Source organism: Barbatula barbatula (genome assembly GCF_947034865.1).
Source record: "Barbatula barbatula genome assembly, chromosome: 9".
Lineage (NCBI taxonomy): Eukaryota > Metazoa > Chordata > Actinopteri > Cypriniformes > Nemacheilidae > Barbatula > Barbatula barbatula.
Window position 1 is genome coordinate 11,551,207 of NC_136772.1, and position 19,912 is coordinate 11,571,118.

A 19,912-nucleotide genomic window follows, 5' to 3' on the forward strand; every position below is an offset into this window, starting at 1 on the left:
TAGTTTGTGTATGTATTCCCATCAGGCATTTACATCCGTGGCTTGTTTTTGGATGGTGCACGCTGGGATCGCAAGACAAAGCTGTTGGCTGAGTCTTTCCCCAAAATCCTTCACGACACCATGCCTGTGGTGAGAAACTTTAAATTCCCTCTTCACACATCACTTTATACCATTTCAATTGACTTTCTGCCATTTCAAAGCCACGTATCACTCGGTCAGATAAGGCTTATAAGATCATTCATTTTATGAAACCTGCAAATACACACATTGCAAGCAAAACTTTAGTAACTTTGGACACAAAAGTTTCATTTTATGGAACACCACAAAATAGAAAATCTGTCCTCATTTACTCACACTCAAGTGGTTCCAAATCTGTATACAATTCTCAGTTCTGATGACCAAAGAGAGAGATATTTGGAAGAATGCTGGTAACCAAACAGTTCTTGTCCACCATCGACTACCATAATAGGTAAAATTTCAATGGTTGTCAAAAGTGCTTCAAAATATCTTAATTGTTCAACAGAACAAAGAAATATTCCTACTATGGTGGTCAAAGGTGGCCAAGAACTGTTTGGTTACAAGCATTCTTCCAAATATCTTTCTCTTTGTTCATAACAAACCACTACACTGAGACTGCACTGCTTGGACTGCTGTTTTTCTACACTACATCCTTGGGACCCATCATACAGGCACACGGCTTCTCGCATCACTGTTATGCTGACTACCCCCAGATCTATATCACGTTTCACCCAGACGATACCACTGTAGCAGCTCGCATTACAGCCTGCCTAGAAGACATCTCAGCTTGGATGAAAGACCATCACCCCCAGCTGAACTATGCATTTGGCAGACGCTTTTATCCAAAGCGATTTACAAAGCATTAGCATATACATTTTGTTTCGAAGTATGAGCAATCCCCTGGGATCGAACCCACTACCTTGTCGTTATTAACGCAATGCTCTTACAAGTGAGCTACAGGATAACTGATGACATTGGAAAGACAACTCGATCATATCGATATGCCTCGAAGATTCAATATTAGAAAGGTTAGACCCTGATCTCACTGAGCATGCGGCACAACTCCTTGTCCAGGCCCTGGTAATCTCAAAGTTGGACTAATGCAATGCTCTCTTTGCTGACCTTTCTGCAAAGGCTATCAAATCCCTCCAGCTGGTTCAAAAGGCAGCAACACGCCTCGTCTTCCAACAGCCCAAAAGGGCTCATAATGACTCGCTGCTCATGCAGCTATTTTCAACACTATATAGTACAAGAAGTCAATCTAGGGACTTTTGAAAGTCTAGAGTTGGAGAAGAAAACTGTACAAAACCAAATCAGTTTGTATTTAATACAATATGGGAAGGGTGCGCGAATTATGCCCGTATACAACATGCACACCATATTACGAGATATTCAAATAAGTTGTTTGGTAAGAATATTTAACAAAGTTCTTTCATTAATCCTCCAACACAAATTCTGTCTGTTTCACAATGTATGTTGCCATTATAAAAAAATGCATTCGCTGAGATTTAATATTCAGACATTCCAGGACGGCTTATACCAAAATAGGTTCTTGACAAGCGGATGCAACTTTATTAAGCATGCATTTGTTACTTACGGTAAAAACACTTTGACATGCTAATTTCTCAGAAAGCCATTAATTTAATCTGAATGAATAAACACACACAGACCAGAGTCTTATTAAAACTGACAATGTCTAATAAACATTGTTTTGTTTTCTGAGGTCTGATAAAGGTCTCCTCAGGCTTTGCGTGGGTTTATGGTGACACTGTTTTCAGCTTTAAAATTACCAAACCAAATGGAAAATGGGTTTTTAGCAAGGGAATCCCGGATCAGTTATATATTTTTATTCGTATCAGTGACTTCTCATAGATTTACATAAATGTTTTTTAATTCCCTGTTAGAATAATGAATTGTATTAAACAAACATTTTGCTTTGATTTGAAATCTGGTCAAATCAGTCAGACTAGAGTATTGAAGCGCTAACTACTCTCTATGCTGTCTGTAGATTTGGCTAAAACCCATGAGGAAGCAGGACATTCCAGAACGGCAGTGCTACATTTCTCCAGTCTACAAGACCAGTGAAAGACGTGGCACCCTCTCTACCACAGGACATTCTACTAACTATGTTATTGCTATGACCCTAAATTCAGATGTGCCTCCAGAGCACTGGATTCGCCGCGGGGTGGCCTTACTGTGCCAGCTTAACTCATAGATCTGCAGCTTGATATGATCGCATTCTCTTCTGTTCGTTTAAAGAAAAAATATACCTTTTTATTTATCTATCTGTCCATCTCTACAGGCTGTTGTGTTTCTTATAATAAAATATATGGATTTTTAATTACCTCAAAATTTAAAAAGCGGTCTTTAAACTTTATTTTTCAATTTTGACAAAGAAAGCACAGCCGAAGAAATGTTTAGCCTTTATTGACATTACTGTAATGTAAGTAATGAATGTCTTTGATTTTCGAATGGTCCTTCTTCAAATAAACTTTAGTTAAAGCATGGAGAACAAGTGTGTCAAGTTATTTTTCAGTTTATTTATCCAGTCCAAGGTGTTTACGCTCTCTCACAGATTTTAACATAATTTAAGTCCTAACAATACATACAATTTCACATAAAAGGATTTAGACCGAATCTCTGAAGACTGGATTTAGATTTGTTCACTTGACCCCCAAACTCATTGGCTTTACACTCAAGTTGTAAAAAATGAAGTACTTCAGAGGAAGAGAGTCAACAACACTACGTGTTCTCATCTCTCTATTTCATAGCAGAAATGAAATGGACAAAAACAAGTCTGCTTTTTCATTTGTCTCATGCATGTCTCCATCCAATCAGGTACATTTGATTTATTTAATTACACAACCTCACAATAACAAATAATGAACGTCACATGGTGACAGGTTAATAACCATGAATCACATAACAAGCCCCGCTTACTCATGACGGCAGAGGATTCAAGCAGCGGACATAGCAAATGGAATGTGTGGAGGCGACTGCGGGCACATGCAGTGTTTGTGAGCAAAATCAGAACCACAGCCCGTACATGGCAAAATCAAAACAATCAATAACAAAAACTAAATCCATCAATGGGCACCAATTCAGAGATGGTTTGATTGTAGTCAGATTTTACAAGTGCAAATAGGTCAATAAATGTAAAACGATGAGCTGGAATTTAATAATGAGAATGTTTAGATTGTCAAAATCAAATTTGTAATGTTCAGATTTTAGATTTAAAAAGAAAAAAAGATGGTTCTCCCAAAATGTGCATTTGCACAAAAAGTTTAAATAACTTGCTAGCATTTTAGTTTTTTGTAATCATCCAGTTATTCCAAACATGTAATATAATTTAAATAAAAAGTAACTTAAGTTTGGAAAATCCCTGTATGTTTAACCCAAATAAGAATCTTTAGTAGCAAATTTCCTTTTGGGAACATGATTTCAACATCACCAAACTGTAACCTGGATGTACAATAAAAGCATTTTTTCTTTTTTGAACACTGTCAATAGCTATGACAACACTTGGATATGAAGTAAATGTGTAGTTAAAGGAACAGTTCGCCCAAAAATAAATCCAAATTATGTCTTCATTTACTCCATTGTTGCAAATCTCCACTAATTACTTTGTTCTGTTGAACACAGAGAAATATATTTTCAAGAATTTAGGAAAGCAAACAGATCTAGGGGAATTGTGACTATACCATTGGCATTTTTCACACTTTCATGGTGGTCATAAAACTGTTTGTTTATAAGCATGCTTCCAAATATATTTCTCTGTGTTCAACAGAACAAATACATTTATACAGCTTTGAAACAACTTGTGGGTGAGTAAATGATGACAGAATTGTTATATTTTTGGGTGAACTGTCCTTTTAAATTCAGAAAGAAGGTCAACATAATTACAAATGCAAATTGTTAACGAATAAGTAGACTTAGAAAAAAACTTTCTTCCTTGATGAACTGCTTAGCTAGTTCTTCATTTAAACGTAAAATGCAACAGGAAACATTAATGTACAACAATAAACAAACTCAAAGTATACAGTGGCCTTAGAAAGACGAAAATAGTTAATACTCAATGTTTTTCTTTACGTACGAGTTGTGAGAAATTGATAAACAAGACCAGGGTTTTAGAGTTACAAAAATGGTGTGGTGGTGGTTGTGTGGCCTGTCAGCCTGACAGATGCACGCACAGCTGGCTAACGTCTCTATGCTGCCTCCTGCTAGTTTCTAAATAGATTTGAGAGGAGCGTTCACATCCATCAATACTTGAGCGAGCCTTCAGTCCTTTCTACACTTCAGTGTGGACCTTCACACAATTAAAACCATCATCAACGGCTATTAAATGCACTGTGGGGTGCTACACAACTCTTTATCTTCCACCAGTCATAACATGAAGTCCAGACTCTCAAGAGCTCTGCTTCATCACACCTTAACAGTGAACAAATTAAAACATCAATCAGCAAATGGAAAAGATCAATTTGTACATCAAAGTAATCCTCTTAATTCCAGTCTGACATTGTGATGTCTAGTGGAGGTTTAAACAAAACAAAAATGATAATAATAAAGAGTGGCGTTATAAGAAAGAAAAAACAGAGCACAAGACAGCAGGAGCTCTCCGCCTTCATTTGAACTAATGTCAATTGATAATGTAGAAACGACACATGATGATAGATGAAAAGTCACTGCAGTACAAGAAGCAGCTTTTATCATAAACCAGCTCAGTTTCTAGACTGTTTGTACAGGGTCGGTAACAAACTGGTGCGGGTATAGTAAAGAGTGGATGCATACATTCTTTTAAATAAATGATATTATAAAAAGAAAATTATAGAAAAAAAAAAGTAATTTCACACAATGAGCATGAAACATGTGCAGAATTAATTTTTGTGTAAATTGTTCGTAGACTCATTCTGAAAAAAAGTGTTCCTGTGGCTTAGTGGTTAGCGCATGGCGCTAGCAACGCCAATGTCCTAGATTCGATCCGAGTGGGATTGCACATAGTCTGAAACAAATGTATAGTACAATGCAATGCAAGTCGCTTTTGACAAAAGCGTCTGCCAAATGCATAAATGTAAACTTAAACCTTTTTTCAAAATGTTAGCTGGTACAAAAAATATTTACACTACATATTAATGGTGCGTAAAACATTCAAATGTTCTGTGTTCTTTTTGAAAACTGATGACACCGCATTTTGATGCACTGTGTATCCTAATAATATATATAGTGTTCCTTTGCCCTGGCTTTTTTTATGATTTTTTACTCTTTAACTTTAAAACGCAGACCTAGTAACTGTCCCTTTTAACACAGCTGTCCAATCACAGTGGAGGAGAGGTTGGGACAAACAGTATACTGACCAACCATCACACTTGTACAACACAACAATGGAGAAGTTAACATGCTAGTTATTGCATTTTTATATTCATTAATAATCTTCAGAATTAGATACTCGTAACATGTTACTGCCGTGGATTTTCCTAATCGTAGCAAACAACGTGACTCCGGAAAAACGTACCAAGTATTGATATCTGCCCGATGCTATGGTGGTTATATTAACTTGTTTTTATTGCATTTTCCTGTTCTGTTTTGATTGACAGGACATATCCACCCTGATCATTGGATGTTTCTAAAATTACAAAGATTTTTTGCTGATAAATAGATGCATCTTTAGTTTTTATATTATTAAACATTTCTTTGCAATATAACTTTTGAAAACACTGATCTATTTAATCTACATCTATATTAAAATTCATCAATATTTCTCAGGGCATACAATGTGAGATTTAGATTAGAAACTAATTTGTAAGATTTCAAGGCATGTTAGCTTCATTTTAGCTTTATTTGCTTTAGTTAAGTGAGAGAGAGGACAGGAAGCAAAGTGGGAGAGAGAAGGGGCTGGGTTTGGGAAAGGACCACGAGACAGGAATCGAACCTGGGTCGCCTGATGTGGAACCGCATCACATGTCGGAGCACTGCCCATGAGGCTATCGGCTCTGACAATTTGAAACTATTTTTAGGGCGTATAACTCTTTTGAGTCAGGCCAAATTTTTAGCTTGTTTGTCATCCAGTGTACAGAGGGATATGAGAGGCGATTAACCTCCCCTGACAAGCAACGGGGGGTGGGATGAACTTCATACATGACAAATGACGCCCCTGGTGGGGGTATTGCACAGCTGAAGCAGTTCCGTCACAGCTTCCTAAACGGACTGTATCACGTGAGGCCATAAATTGTGAGCTTTGGCTTTTTTTTACTTTCTACAGTGAGAGACCTCCATGTCCATGTTTTTTCTACAGAAATTTTTTTGCCAGGTTCCAAGATGAAAAGTATCTCATTCAAACATTTTAAGACACTTACCCAGTTCATGGGGCAGTTCATGACAGAAAACCGCGACTGATGTACTGATTCCGCCTGTTATATTAGCACTAAAAGCAGCACCTGCAGAAGAGAAACCCTTCTGTCAAACAGACAAATTCATCTAAATTAATGTGGTTATGGATTCATTGATCAATGTACACAAACTGACCTATAGCAAGTCCATCACTGAAGTTATGCATGCCGTCACCCATGATGACCATCCATGCTATGCTGGCGATCCCAGCATCCTTCATCTCCTGGTCAGAATGGCAGTGTCCGTGGTGTGAATGACCGTGGCCGTGTTCATGCTTTTTTGTCTTGCCCTTTGGTCCACTGTCTTCCTCAGTTTTTCCTGCTGCCTTGTAGGGGGGATCAGAATCTGAGATGTCTATCTGCATCTTGTTGGGAGAGTCTAGAGGCTGTAACTCTGTCAGCTGTGTATCATTGTGTCCGGCTTCACATGTTGAACCCTCTCCTGCAAAATGGAAATGTTGCTCCTAAATATTATTAGATGCAGTATAGCATCACCGCTTAGGGTTCCCACAGCCAGCGCCACCAGGAAGGTCAATAGAAATTTAAAGCAGGAATGGTTGAGGATTGTCAGGAATCACAGAGAAAGAACCCAAGCGCAGGCAGCGGGGATAAGGGGTAACAGGATTTTAATAAATAATAAAACAGGAACAAAACAAAAACCCACGAGGGAGTAACAAAACAGTACACAATAACAAATATGATAAACTGATTACTAAACACTCAACAAGAACTCAATATAAAACACTAAGACTAGACTATACTTGACTTGACTTTACAAGGCTTCAAGGACACAGTAAGGCGTACAAGCAAGGGATCATGTACAACCAACGAGCACAAGACAATAGACAAGAGGGTATTATATAGGGAGACTAACAAAGGAGATAACGATGGGCAGGAGTGGGTAATGAGACTAAGGAGGAAAGCTATACTAGGAACGAGAGGGGCGGGGCCAAATGACGAGACAGGAGAGAACGCATATTATGTCCTGATTGACAATAATATCTCTCCACATAAAACACGTGGGTCTGTCATGACTCTGCCCCTAGACCAGAAAATCAAGACAAGAGCAGGCAGAATCATGACAGAACCCCCCCCTTAATGAACGCCCCCTGGCGTTCACCAAGGGAGCAGACTAACGAGACAAGACCGACTGGGAAACAGACAACATCCAACAAAACATAGTACAAAATAACAAGGGCAGACAGGCAAGAATAATTAATGGGTTGGGGTGACATAATAAAAACAACAAACAGGGGAACACAGAGTTCATGGGGGGAACACAAGAGTCCAGGGGAGGAAGTCCCAAGGGGTTGGGACAGGGAGGGGCAGTCTTAGTCCCTGGACAAGCTCGATAGCAGGGGGTACCCTGGAGGGAGGCGTGCAAGAGCGCGGAGTTGCCGGCTGGAAGGCCGGCAGGGCAGGACTTGACGCCGGCTGGAAGGCCGGCAGGGCAGGACTTGACGGGACCACCGGGACCACCGGACTTGACGGGACCAGTTGACTGGATGCCTGGGCAGGATTGGACACGGCATTGTACACGGGCTGCAGCGCCATCTGGGCCTGCTTCCGTGCCCTCATCTTTTGCCTCTTCCTTCTCAATCGAGCCACCCGCCCGGTGGTTGGCTGAAGGAAGGAGACGAAGGGCAGGTCTGGCTCCGGATTGGAGGCCTCCGAAGAGGACCCCCAGGATTCACGCCTTCCCCGTTTGCCACCCAGGCTGACTGCGGGTGGGGAGGCTGAAGGTGGTGGAGCGGAGGGTGTGGGGACGCCCAAAACCCCAACCTGCAGGACACGACCCTCCGGGCCGGTAGATGTCTGCCTTGGAGTAGTGGAGCCCAGGAGAGGATCAGTGCCCGAGGAGTCAGCGGACATCGTCCCCGAATCTCCCCTCCCCCACTCGCCGCGGATGCAGCAAAGCGGAACATGAGCCGCGGAGCTCGAATCGGGCGGAGCTGAGTCCCCCGGGGCGGCGACAGTCAGGACGCAATCCTCCGGGACGCTAGCCAATGGGGCGGGTACCCCGACTGGCACTCTGGCCTCGTCCCGGTTGATCACGAACCTGACCATATCGTCGAACCCCAGGGGCTTAAGCATCGTCTTCTCCGATGGCGTGAGACGGTTGGTGAGGCAGCCATCAAAGATCACCTTTAATTCTGCATCACCGAACTCCATATCCCTCGCCACCGAAGAAAATGCCCTGGCGAACTCCCGCGTCCCATGATCCCCCTGACGGAACCCAAACAGCAAGTGGGCAAGGCGAGATCGCAGGAACGATGCTAAGCTGTCCATGTTGGCTGCCTGCTGGGTTCGGTTCTGGCTCGTTCGTACTGTCCCCTTGGTGAACGCCAGGGGGCGTTCATTAAGGCTGGTTGGTTCTGTCAGGAATCACAGAGAAAGAACCCAAGCGCAGGCAGCGGGGATAAGGGGTAACAGGATTTTAATAAATAATAAAACAGGAACAAAACAAAAACCCACGAGGGAGTAACAAAACAGTACACAATAACAAATATGATAAACTGATTACTAAACACTCAACAAGAACTCAATATAAAACACTAAGACTAGACTATACTTGACTTGACTTTACAAGGCTTCAAGGACACAGTAAGGCGTACAAGCAAGGGATCATGTTCAACCAACGAGCACAAGACAATAGACAAGAGGGTATTATATAGGGAGACTAACAAAGGAGATAACGATGGGCAGGAGTGGGTAATGAGACACAGGAGGAAAGCTATACTAGGAACGAGAGGGGCGGGGCCAAATGACGAGACAGGAGAGAACGCATATTATGTCCTGATTGACAATAACATGTTTCTCTCCACATAAAACACGTGGGTCTGTCATGACTCTGCCCCTAGACCAGAAAATCAAGACAAGAGCAGGCAGAATCATGACAAGGATAGGCACCAGAATCACACCCACCAGAGACAGCAGACTGATGATGGTGATGGACACGAAACCCCACATCCACACTGCAAAAACATAAACAACACTTACTACACACAAAGATCATTCTAAAATAGATTTTAAAAGAGATTCATAGCTGAGCGAACAAACTATCGACAGAATTATTAAAGTCACCTGAAGATGCAGCTTCCTCTACTGTATTGGTCTCAACTTGATGGTAGTGAAGGATGCAGAAGCGTCTGTCGATCTGATAGAGGAGTGCTGGACATAAATACGTGAACTGCTCCGGGGAGATGAGAAACTCGGAGTTCAGTCCGTACTGGTTCAACAACTCTGTTAAATTCAAACACTGACAAAAAGAAAGAAATTATGCTTTGTCCTCATTTCATACAGTATTTGTACATTCAGGTTTAGGTATACCTCCTCGTGTTGGGGATGCACACCATGTGATTTATCCGAAGGATCCATCATCCCTCCCGGCACCTCTCTCTTTCCTCTGGGTGGCTCATCGAGGCTGTGTTCCCGACTGTTGTGTTCATGCTCATCTCCGCTGCTCTCGGACTCTGGTGAGCTGACGGCATGAGTAACACTGGAGGTCTTATTCCGTCCCCGGTGGTTTCTGGCTTTAGGTGGCCGTCTGTTTCTTCGGAGTTGAGTGTTGGGTGGCTCAGTCGTTGTTGAAGGCGTTACCGTAGTGTGCTGGAGATGAGGGTGAGGGTGCTTGTGATGATGGTGGTCATGGTGATGATGCTCATGCTTGTGGTCTTCACTGAGGTCATTGTTTTCTTGTGATGGTTCATGATGATGGTCGTAGTCATGATCCAGCTGGTCACTGTGATGTCCGTGACTGTATGTATGCGTGTGTGTGTGTGTGTGCTCATGGTCATGCTTTTAAGGATCATGTCTGTGGATGTGTTCATGATCAGTGTCGTTTTCATGGTCATGATCCTCAGTTGTGTCGAGTCCATGCTCATGATCACCGTCTTTCTCATGATCGTGTTTCTCAAGTCCGTTCCTCGTGGTTCCTGTATCAGCGCATGGTGTCTCCTCAACTGATGTGTGCTCTTCATTTTCGCCATGTGAGTGTTCGTGGTTCTTATGGGGCTTCTGGTGATGATGCGGATGCCCGGCCGAATGCGAGTGCCGGCCTTCCTGAACTTCTACAATATCCAAATGGGCCATGTGATCGTGTCCTAGTTCTTCATGCTCGAGGCCCACAACTCGCACCTCTCCCAATCCCAAACTCAGCAGCAGACTCCGGAAGGCTTTAAAATCCAGACGGTCTTTCTTGCCGTACAGACAGAACAACCGCTGGATGTAGTAATGCTGCTCGTTCTCCGCAGACTCTCCGTGGTGCAACAACCGGTCCGATAAGCCATCGCAGGACGTCTCGGAAATCTGCAGGTCATTGTGGATGTGGTCATGGTCTTCGTGGCTGTGTCCGTGGTGATGGTGGGATCCTCCTTCGTGACAGTGACTGCAGTGATGGAACAGGAGGGTCAACACGCAGAGAAAGCAAAACCTGGTATGTGTGTGAACTCTCATCGTCTCCTCGCTTTGAAACCTCTACAAGAAACACAAATGAACAATGAGGCATTTAATTGTATTAATAATGAAAATTCTCTATCGGTTGCGTATTCCCTGGGAATTTAACACATGAATTTGCCATTGAAAGGCCATGCTCTACCCCACTACCACTACACTATAGTTCTTTGTAGGACTCAGATAATCGCTTCTTTATTAAATTAATTTAAAAACGTGTGTTTTTATCCTTGGAGGCTTCTTACTGGAGGAAAAGCACTATGAATAGTCCCCAAACAAGAGCTACTGTGAGCCTGAAGGTGAAAATGTGATCACCCTGTTGCTAAATGTAATAAGAGATTTGAACATTGAAGTCTTTAAAGATTTGCATACAAATATATAAAAGTCATTTTTAATGGATTAACATTTGTTGTCTTTAACTTTAACAGTTTGCTGAACTTTTGCTGACAGAAATTTTGTCTGACAGTACCAGAAACATTTAATCTGAATAAAATCAGATACACTGAATGGAAAAGCGTCTGAAATCTATATTTTTATAAGGATATTTTGGAAAAATACATATTCTGTGAATTATGGTTTAAAGGCATTTATATGCGGTAGCGTGTAAACGTGAGGACTATATTGCAGTCATATAATCACTTATTAAACTTAACTTCCCTTTTGGAAAAGATCACAAACCAAACAGTTGCAAGATTGAAAGTACATAAATGTGCCCTTGTGAGCTACAAGAGACGCTAAAATACCCGTTTTCGCAAAAGTCGACTTGAATTCGCTCTTTGAAACGTTATATTAAGCTCAATTTAGCCCAGTCCATAAAAAAGACTTCATACGGTTCATCTAACACATAATAATCTTTTTTATCCACATGCTTCTGTAGTGAAAATATCCTGCGAGCAGTACTTACGGCAGGCTGTGCTCCTTCAGCGTATTAAAGTGTGTGAAATTTAACTGAAGCGTGAAGGCGGTCAAAACACACTTTAATTATGATCCCTCCTTTCCACAAGACGCTGTTTGTAAACATGTGAATGAAGTGACCTTTGAACCTTACAGGAGATAGGGATGAGGCAGGAACTCAAAATCTTGCTTGAGCTGCTTCAATACGTTCTTTGTTGCTTAAATGACATCCAAAAAATGCCCAATCACCCTCTAAAAAAATCCTCAAAACTGGCAGTCATGTGCTGCAGGTGTCATGATTCTCGTGGTGAGACAAGGACAGAGGACCCAGGTGCAAACAGCAGTTAAGGGGTTAACATATTTAATAAATAATAAAACAAAGACCCACGAGGGGGTAACAGAACAAAACATGGATACATAACATGACAAGACTAAGACTAACTACACTGAAACAAAACTTAAATTAACTCTTTGACATAAACTACACATGACTAAACTAACATAACACAGGAACTCACCACACAAACCACAATGAACCAGCAAAAGACAGAAGACACAAGGGCATAAAATAAGGGAGAAAATGAAGAGGGAAACAGGTGTAGGCATTAATCAATAACGAGGTAACAAGAGGATGGGAACAATGACGAGACCGGAGAGAGTATGGAAGGCCATAAGAACAATAATTGTCTCTCTCCACATTTAACATGAGGTTATGTCATGATCCTGCCACAGCAAAGTGATGATACTCATTTCACAAGACTAGAGGCCATTTAAAGGTGGGGTGTCTGATTTCTCTTAGCCGTTGTTGATGTTCAGATCACCAGAACAAGCACACCCTATGCGATTACATGATGGCAAAATGTTGCGATTATATTAAAGAAAAAAGTGCATTCGTGGACGTGACAAAACATCCATTCTAAGAGATATATGGCCATTTTCGATGCAATAAAAAAAAACGAGTCATCTTGTGTGGCGGTGGCGCGTGTTTGGTCACGTGACATGCGGGGAGCAGTGTGGAGACGGGAGAAATGGATGCAGAGCTTGCCGACATTGAACTAGTGCTCAAAAAACTACTACCTCTGTTATTTGGCGATATTTGCAAAACTAAAGTTCTAAATAAAGAATGTTTTAGAAAGAGGATTCAACCAGTTGAGTACCAACCATTTAAAGTAACAACAAAGATTATAGAGGTTTAAATTTTACAGAGTGAACCACACATTTATATCCAGTTTCTTTTTCAAGAGAGTTCATACAAGTATAAATTACATCCTGCTTAAATGTCTGTTTGTTGGGATTATTTTCCTAAAATTTGTACATCCATATTTATGTTCCATTTTTTTCATTTACCTGTACTTTTGAGAATATATATACATTTAAGTTAATTTAATTCAGTAATGCAAAGATGTTACTGTTATTTAATTTTATGACATTTTATTTTTATTTGAAAACCTCTTAATTCTAGTTGTTGTTGCTAGTTTGATCTCAGTTGAGAAATACAAATTTCATAATTTTCAGTTATCTGTGTTTGCATTTTCCTTGATATCAACTCATCAAGTTAACTCATTATACCCAGTTTATCGTAATCACACATCACAATTTTTACCTCAATAATCGCACTGTGACATTTTCCTCAAATCGTGCAGCCCTACACCCCCATCTTTCGCGTTCGTCAGTGCTCGGCTAGACTAATGTCCGTCCTGTGCACTGTGCACCTTACTGCTGATTGGCTACAAGTTTGTTTTGGTACTCGGCCCGACTTTGTCTAAACAAGCGTAATTCGGAAATCGGACACCCTGCCTTTAAGGTAAACCAGGCAAACAAAAAACCTTTTAGATGCAGAATAATGGTAGGTGAAATAGTTATGCATAACTACAATATGACTGTAATAACACGTAACCATAAATAAAAAAAGCAATTTTCAATCAGGGCAGCACAATTTATAAAAAATCTAAATATTGCAACAATTTGCAATAACTCAATTACTTTAAATAAGTTCATTCAAAGTTTCCAGTCAATGCAGATAGCAGGGAAACTGACATGCAAATCATAGTGCCCGTGTGTATGGTGGTTATTCAGAACCTAAACTCGTGGGCATGAGAACCACACCCGCGTGATTTAAGCATGCAGAGCATCCACAAGTGTAAACACATTTATGCCCCGCGAGCACGCAGAACAGTATCCACGCAGTCCGTGAGCAGAGGCTTTGACAAGCACGCAATTCTCTCTTTGCTCTCGCAACTAATCAACACTTGCTCGCTGGTCGAGTTGACCTTTGAGACTTTGGAGGCGGAAAAATGGCAGATGTCTTGGCACATTTGATTGGTCACCTTTAACATCCAGTCACCTACCGAACTGTCTTACCTAATGATTAGTGTATTACTTTACCTTAGCTATGTGTTAGTAAGTGACATTTTGATTTCTTTAATCTGTCAACAAAATGTATGATTTATAATACAGTTAAACTTACATTTCATGTGTAATCTATTAAAAAAAAGTTATTAAAAAAAGGGGCTTTAAGTCTCAGACAGATGCACAGAAGTAAAACCTGAACACTAAAGCTGTATGTTAACAGAGCTTGAACAGCAAAGCTTCACATGCATATCAATGGAACTCCATTATCTACTCCATTACTGTCTGTAATGATCTTAGATTAACTTAAACCCTTTAACGGAGGCAAACATAGACTACTCCATATGCAAATATCTGTGTTTTTAATTATTCATATCTCTAATACTGTAGCTCTGTATGCTATTACAGTGTTGCCATCTTTGCTCCCTGATCTGATATTTCTTTGGTTATTCTAAACTACAGAAATCTGGACTGAAAAATTACAACATTTACAATAATAAAAGTGTACCATGGCTGTTTGCCAAATGGTACATAAATCATATTTGCACTGATGGACGATGCATCCGATATTGACTCAATATTACAGTATTATTGCAACAAGAGAGAACTAAAGTAGAGAACTAAAGAAAGAAAACGAAAGGAAGGAAGAAAGAAAGAACTAAGAAAGAAAGAAGAAAGAAAAGGATGAAGGGAGAAAGAAAAGAAGGAATGAAAAAGAAAATGAAGGAAGAAAGAAATTAGTGTCATTTACATTCATACAGTGGTAAATAATACAATGCCTGCTATGAACTCTAAATGCCATGAGTGTCAATGTTTATTTAATGGTTTTATGTAACGCTTTATAGAGGTACAAATAAAGTCTTATTCATCATTATACATTATACAACTAAACCTCTGACAGAGAGGGAGAGAAAGAGCAAGCGCCCTTAAGATGCCTCATATGACTCTCACAAGACGTCTGCCTAAGCTGTGCATCTCTTGTAAGTCACGCATGAGTCCACCGCCGGTGAATTCCTCTGCTTACAACTGTGTGGTTATCCCAATAATCCTCTCCAATTCATTCTGTGGTCAATGTGGATTTTTATCACATCTAAAGACCAACAATATAATCTGGAGCTTGTTTAAGGCCCAGGTTGCAAAACCCCTTTAACTAATAAAAAAAGACACATCTCAACATTTTAAATTTCACTTTTTTCAAGTTGACATCTAACCTAGGAGTATAGGTCAATGTGCAGTGATCTGATCAGTAATGACACTCAAACTGTTAACTGTTATGAGAATAACATAAGAATTTCTCTGCACAAGCCTTTCTAGCTTTATTTAAGAAATTGGATTACTGCAACAGATTGTAGCATATACAGTATTCACACAAATGGCAATGCTAATCCGTTGGCGAAGTGTTTAATAACATTAAGAGTCAAGCTTTATAAATAAAGACAATCCTACAAACATACTGATTTCTTTCTATACGTGTATACAGTATGTATGTCAGGACAGGCCTTGAGGCATGAGAAATGAGCAGATGCTACACACCAGATGGAAACTACACATTCGTAAAGAAATGGGAAAGAAAGCAGGAGATTCAGTGCAGTGGGTGAAGATTCCTTAACCAAATTGTGTAAACCTTTCTAAATGGTTCATCAATAAATTATCAATAAAGTCCCTGTGAAAATAAGATGGTCCAGCTGTATAGGCTTTGCTGAAATGGGTGGGGTATGAAAAAATAAGGATCAAAGGCCTGATAAGCAGGACCTTCTTAACTCCAAACACACACACCTTCAAAATAAATAGACACTCCGAAGGTCCGGAACAGCAAGTCATTCGGTTCATGTTTATGAACAGTACCCTGAAGCACGGTACAAACGTGGTAAATGCTCACACTCAGAAAGTAGAAATGTAAGGTTGTACGCCATCATATCAAACAAACCTGAATGTTTTTTCACACAAAACCAAGATGATTAACCTGTAACCTGACCATAACATTTTATTTACATTTGTGTTTTGGTCATAAACTGGCCTTCATCTTCTAAACAACAAGTGAAACTGCTTTGATCACATGAAGCAAATAAACAGCACAGTGAATCGTTTATGTGACCTGTAATAACCTAGAACTATGTTTTTTGGTTTTAAAAGAATCAACAAATGTATGCACATTAAACACCCAAGCAAAACAATGACAACTTAAACCAGTTCATTGAACACCCAAAACCCAAACAATGCAAGCAAAATCAGGCAACTAAAGCCAGTTCCAAAAGTACCAGCCCCAAAACAATCTGGTCATCCCCAAGTCTAGCCGTTCCTTGTTCGCTGCTCTCGCTCAAAAGTCTGATCTTCACACAATAAGGATAAGCTTTCAACAGTCTATACACTCTCTAATCTCACAGTAAAGTTCAGTCTAGTATATGTGGCTCTGCCTGCAGGTGCATCCGACAGCTTACCTCTTCTGTCCGAACAGGTCAAAAAGCAAATGCTCTTCTACATTATTATGAATCAAGGTCTGATGTTTTGAACCCCTTCAAGTCTGGTGATTTAGTGTAGGAGGGAGGGTGGACTGGTCTACTGGACCAGTGTGTGTTTGTAGGTGGGTGTGGGTGGGTGGGTGTTGAGATCGGAGTTAATCAGCTCCTCAAATATCCATCAAATACAGAAAAAACTGCTTAAGCTTTATTTGCCTAGTATGAGCATAAGGATGCATCAAAGAAAAACTGTTTTTGAGTTTGACTTCTGTGAACAGTGGACTACAGATCCAGGATATTAACTTTTGTGCAAAACAGATATTTTCTTTTCTACTCACTAATCTTTCAGAAAGCAAGAAAACCCATACACTATTTTACACCAGACACATACCATGTGCTACCACTGTGCCTTACTACAGCCAACTTAGTGTAATTTAGCACAACACCTCTTCAAATTGGTTTCAAAGGTCAGACGCAGGGTTTAAGAATCAGTAAGAGAATCTGGCACTATATAAGTAATCGTTGGGCATTTTCCTTTTGTTGTGGGAGGAAAATACTTTGATGGTTGTAATTCAGGTTTTACCAGTAAGACTTTAGTCTGTAAAGTCTATCAGACTTGAGAGCTGTTATCCAGACGACCTACAGAGATAGAGCTGAGCCTTGTTCACATAGACACAAATGCGATAATGTATTTTAATGAGAAGCCATTAAGCATTCAGTAATATTTTTGATGACAGAAACTATGAACTGAAACTATGAACTGTCCTTTTAAAACTTTCTAATACCAGCTTTAACAAATATTCAACATTTCTTAATTATTTTGAGACCACCACCGCAAGCTTGCGGAAAGTCCATCCATCCATCCATCCATCCAGGGCTGGACTGGTAATCTGGCATACCGGGCAAATGCCCGGTGGGCCGACGCACTTGGGGGCCGGTTGATATAAAAAAAAAAATTATTTGCCAACGACCGGCCCATAAAGCAGGGACAGCGGCCCATTGGTTCATTATCCATACTGACACTGGGCTGGCCCAATCATCTCTTGGGGTTAGGGCTCCAACCCTCCCCCTCGGTTTCTTGTGTCAAATGCAGTCAGTGGGTCAGAGCCAGAAATCTGTGGATTAAGGATGGAGAAACAAAAGCGCAAGGGGGGTGCGGAGAAGTTGCGGGCCAAACAAATACAAATTCTAGAGGTTGATGCCTCAACATGTGCAAAAATAACCGACATGTTAAGTGCTGTAGCTTCAGTTTCCAAGCAGTGTTGGGCGCTACAAGCAGTGACACTACTAGCTTAACTACATTTTTCAGTAGCGTGGTGGTAACGTCGCTGTTTTCTGAATCAAATAGCTTTTCCGTAGCGAAGCTCTTTTGTTGATCAAGTAGTGCGGTAGCGTCCACACAAGCTAACGTTACATATTACCAAACATTTCTGAAGACAAGCTCATATCGGAAAAACAAACGGCTAAGGATCACCTATCCTGGTCCAGTAAGTGACTCCACCACCATACAGGGTGACTTCTTCGTGTTTTACGGTAAACAGCTTTTTGGTGCATTACTGCCACCTTCTGCTCCGGACGGTGACATCACAGTGTGTGGGCCTGGTTGGGCCACGACGAAGATGATGATTTACCTAAATTAATGAATATTATAGTAAGACAACATAATCGTGGTCGCTATTATAATGTCTGTCAGATTGTCACCTACTGCACTAGCCACTCAGTAAGCTAAAGTCAATTAACACAGCATAAGCTATTTTGCATTGTTTTTGTAGCTAGGTTAGCAGAGTTAACTTATTCAATTGCAACTTCGGCTGATTATTCTAATGTTAACTAGCTTTTATAACATGGAGCACATTGTAATTGACAGAGTTGCAGAGAAGAGCAAGCTACTGAGGAAACTGCTGTTATTGTAAGGTGAGTTGAGATTATTGATATTATAAAAATATTCATAATATTGTAGACTGAAATGTGACTCGTTATTCTCTCTCTCTCTCTCTCTCTCTCTCTCTCTCTCTCTCTATCTCAGGATGCCCTCACGTTTGTAGTTCGTTGTCTTTGATGTTCAGAGCACCATGGAGCCATTTCCACTAAGTAAGTATAAAATATGTGCAACCATCTCTCTACATTGTTATATATTAAAGATACTTGTATGGGGATCATTTTGCTCATTCAGTTATCATTCTCGTCTCTCTCTTTCTCTCTCTCTCTCTCTCTCTCTCTCTCTCTCTCTCTCTCTCTCTCTCTCTCTCTCTCTCAGGCTGCCCTCATTTTGTGTAGGCCCTACTCCACTGCCACCTTTGGTCACCACGGAGTCAGTCAAGAGAGAGTGAGTACACTGGTCCATGGCACTTAGTTCTCAGCTTTGTAGGGGTTTTTGGGAATGGAAAAGTAGATATGCATATCTACAGGGACCGCAAGGATGGTGTACTGGTTGGTTGTGTCCGACCGATTGTGGTGGGCCGGTCTGAGCAAAAATGCCAGGGCCCTTTTTTTATCCCAGTCCAGCCCTGCATCCATCCATCCATTTTCTACTTGTGATACATAAAACATCATCTCAGACCTCGTAATTCAGTGTATTATAAATACTTGTGAGTTTAACCTTTCCCTCAGATACATCCACTGCGGGTAACTCAACAGCTGTGAGTAAACAGCTTGACTTTTCTTAAACATCTGCAAATGGAATCTTTATATAATATATTTAAGTTTTTAATATCATTTTTGCATTGCATAAAAGCTGGGATCATCATGTCAGCATGTGACTGACCATTTTAAACAATATAAAAAAACAGAGGTGAAAATGTGTTGCCTAGAAGCATTGTGTCAGTTTTACTCACCATATATTGGTTACATACAGCTGGCATGACGTTGGCACGTTTAAATGTTAACATGCAACAGTTGACATATTTAACTATTAAGTAACAACACTGCACATCAGCTTAACTTGCCCCGTTCTTCTTCCTTTTCGCTCAGTGTGTAAAACACGACGTGCCATCTGTTGTTATTCTCTTGCAGCTCTTATCACTGTGGCCTGTTTTGTTGAAGTTTTTTCAAAGTGACCACACCTCAAACACGATATGAATCCATCAGCTCCCACAATAACAGAACATTCTCATACTACAACCATGAACTCATGCAATATCATGCAATCTTAAAAGATTTAAATGTTTCAATAAAAACTCTTTCATCATTCACTCATCCTGTTTCAAAAGCTCTAAGGCATTTTTTTCTTCTCCAGAAGACAAAAGGAAATGATGTCATCAATACATCATTGGGTAAATGTAATGGGTAAATTTACCACAAATGACAGTACATTATGACTCAATTTATTGCTTATTAAAGCACCCATAACTGTCAAAATCC

The 19,912-nt window shown here is 40.4% G+C and overlaps 2 protein-coding genes across 2 annotated transcripts in view; one reads left to right on the top strand and one right to left on the bottom strand.

Moving 5' to 3' along the window:
- The window catches only part of LOC306898734 (dynein axonemal heavy chain 7-like), a gene marked incomplete at its 5' end in the record, with an annotated part of 97,234 nt that extends 94,988 nt beyond the window's left edge, over positions 1 to 2,246 (top strand). Inside the window, 2 exon segments of the mRNA XM_079464476.1 lie at positions 26 to 129; positions 2,027 to 2,246. Coding sequence (XP_079320602.1) covers positions 26 to 129; positions 2,027 to 2,233 — 311 coding nt within the window. The 3' untranslated portion in view covers positions 2,234 to 2,246.
- A 2,177-nt stretch (positions 2,247 to 4,423) lies between these two features.
- Positions 4,424 to 19,511, bottom strand: LOC306898735 (zinc transporter ZIP10-like; the record flags this gene model as incomplete). Its single annotated transcript, XM_079464477.1, has 9 exons — positions 19,387 to 19,511; positions 10,282 to 10,877; positions 9,732 to 10,158; positions 9,486 to 9,660; positions 9,300 to 9,376; positions 6,885 to 6,960; positions 6,538 to 6,843; positions 6,369 to 6,449; positions 4,424 to 4,446 (listed from the first exon to the last, which is right to left on the bottom strand). Exons 1-9 carry the CDS (start codon positions 19,438 to 19,440, stop codon positions 4,424 to 4,426), a joined length of 1,815 nt encoding a protein of 604 aa, XP_079320603.1. The 5' UTR covers positions 19,441 to 19,511.
- Positions 19,512 to 19,912: the final 401 nt, after the last annotated feature.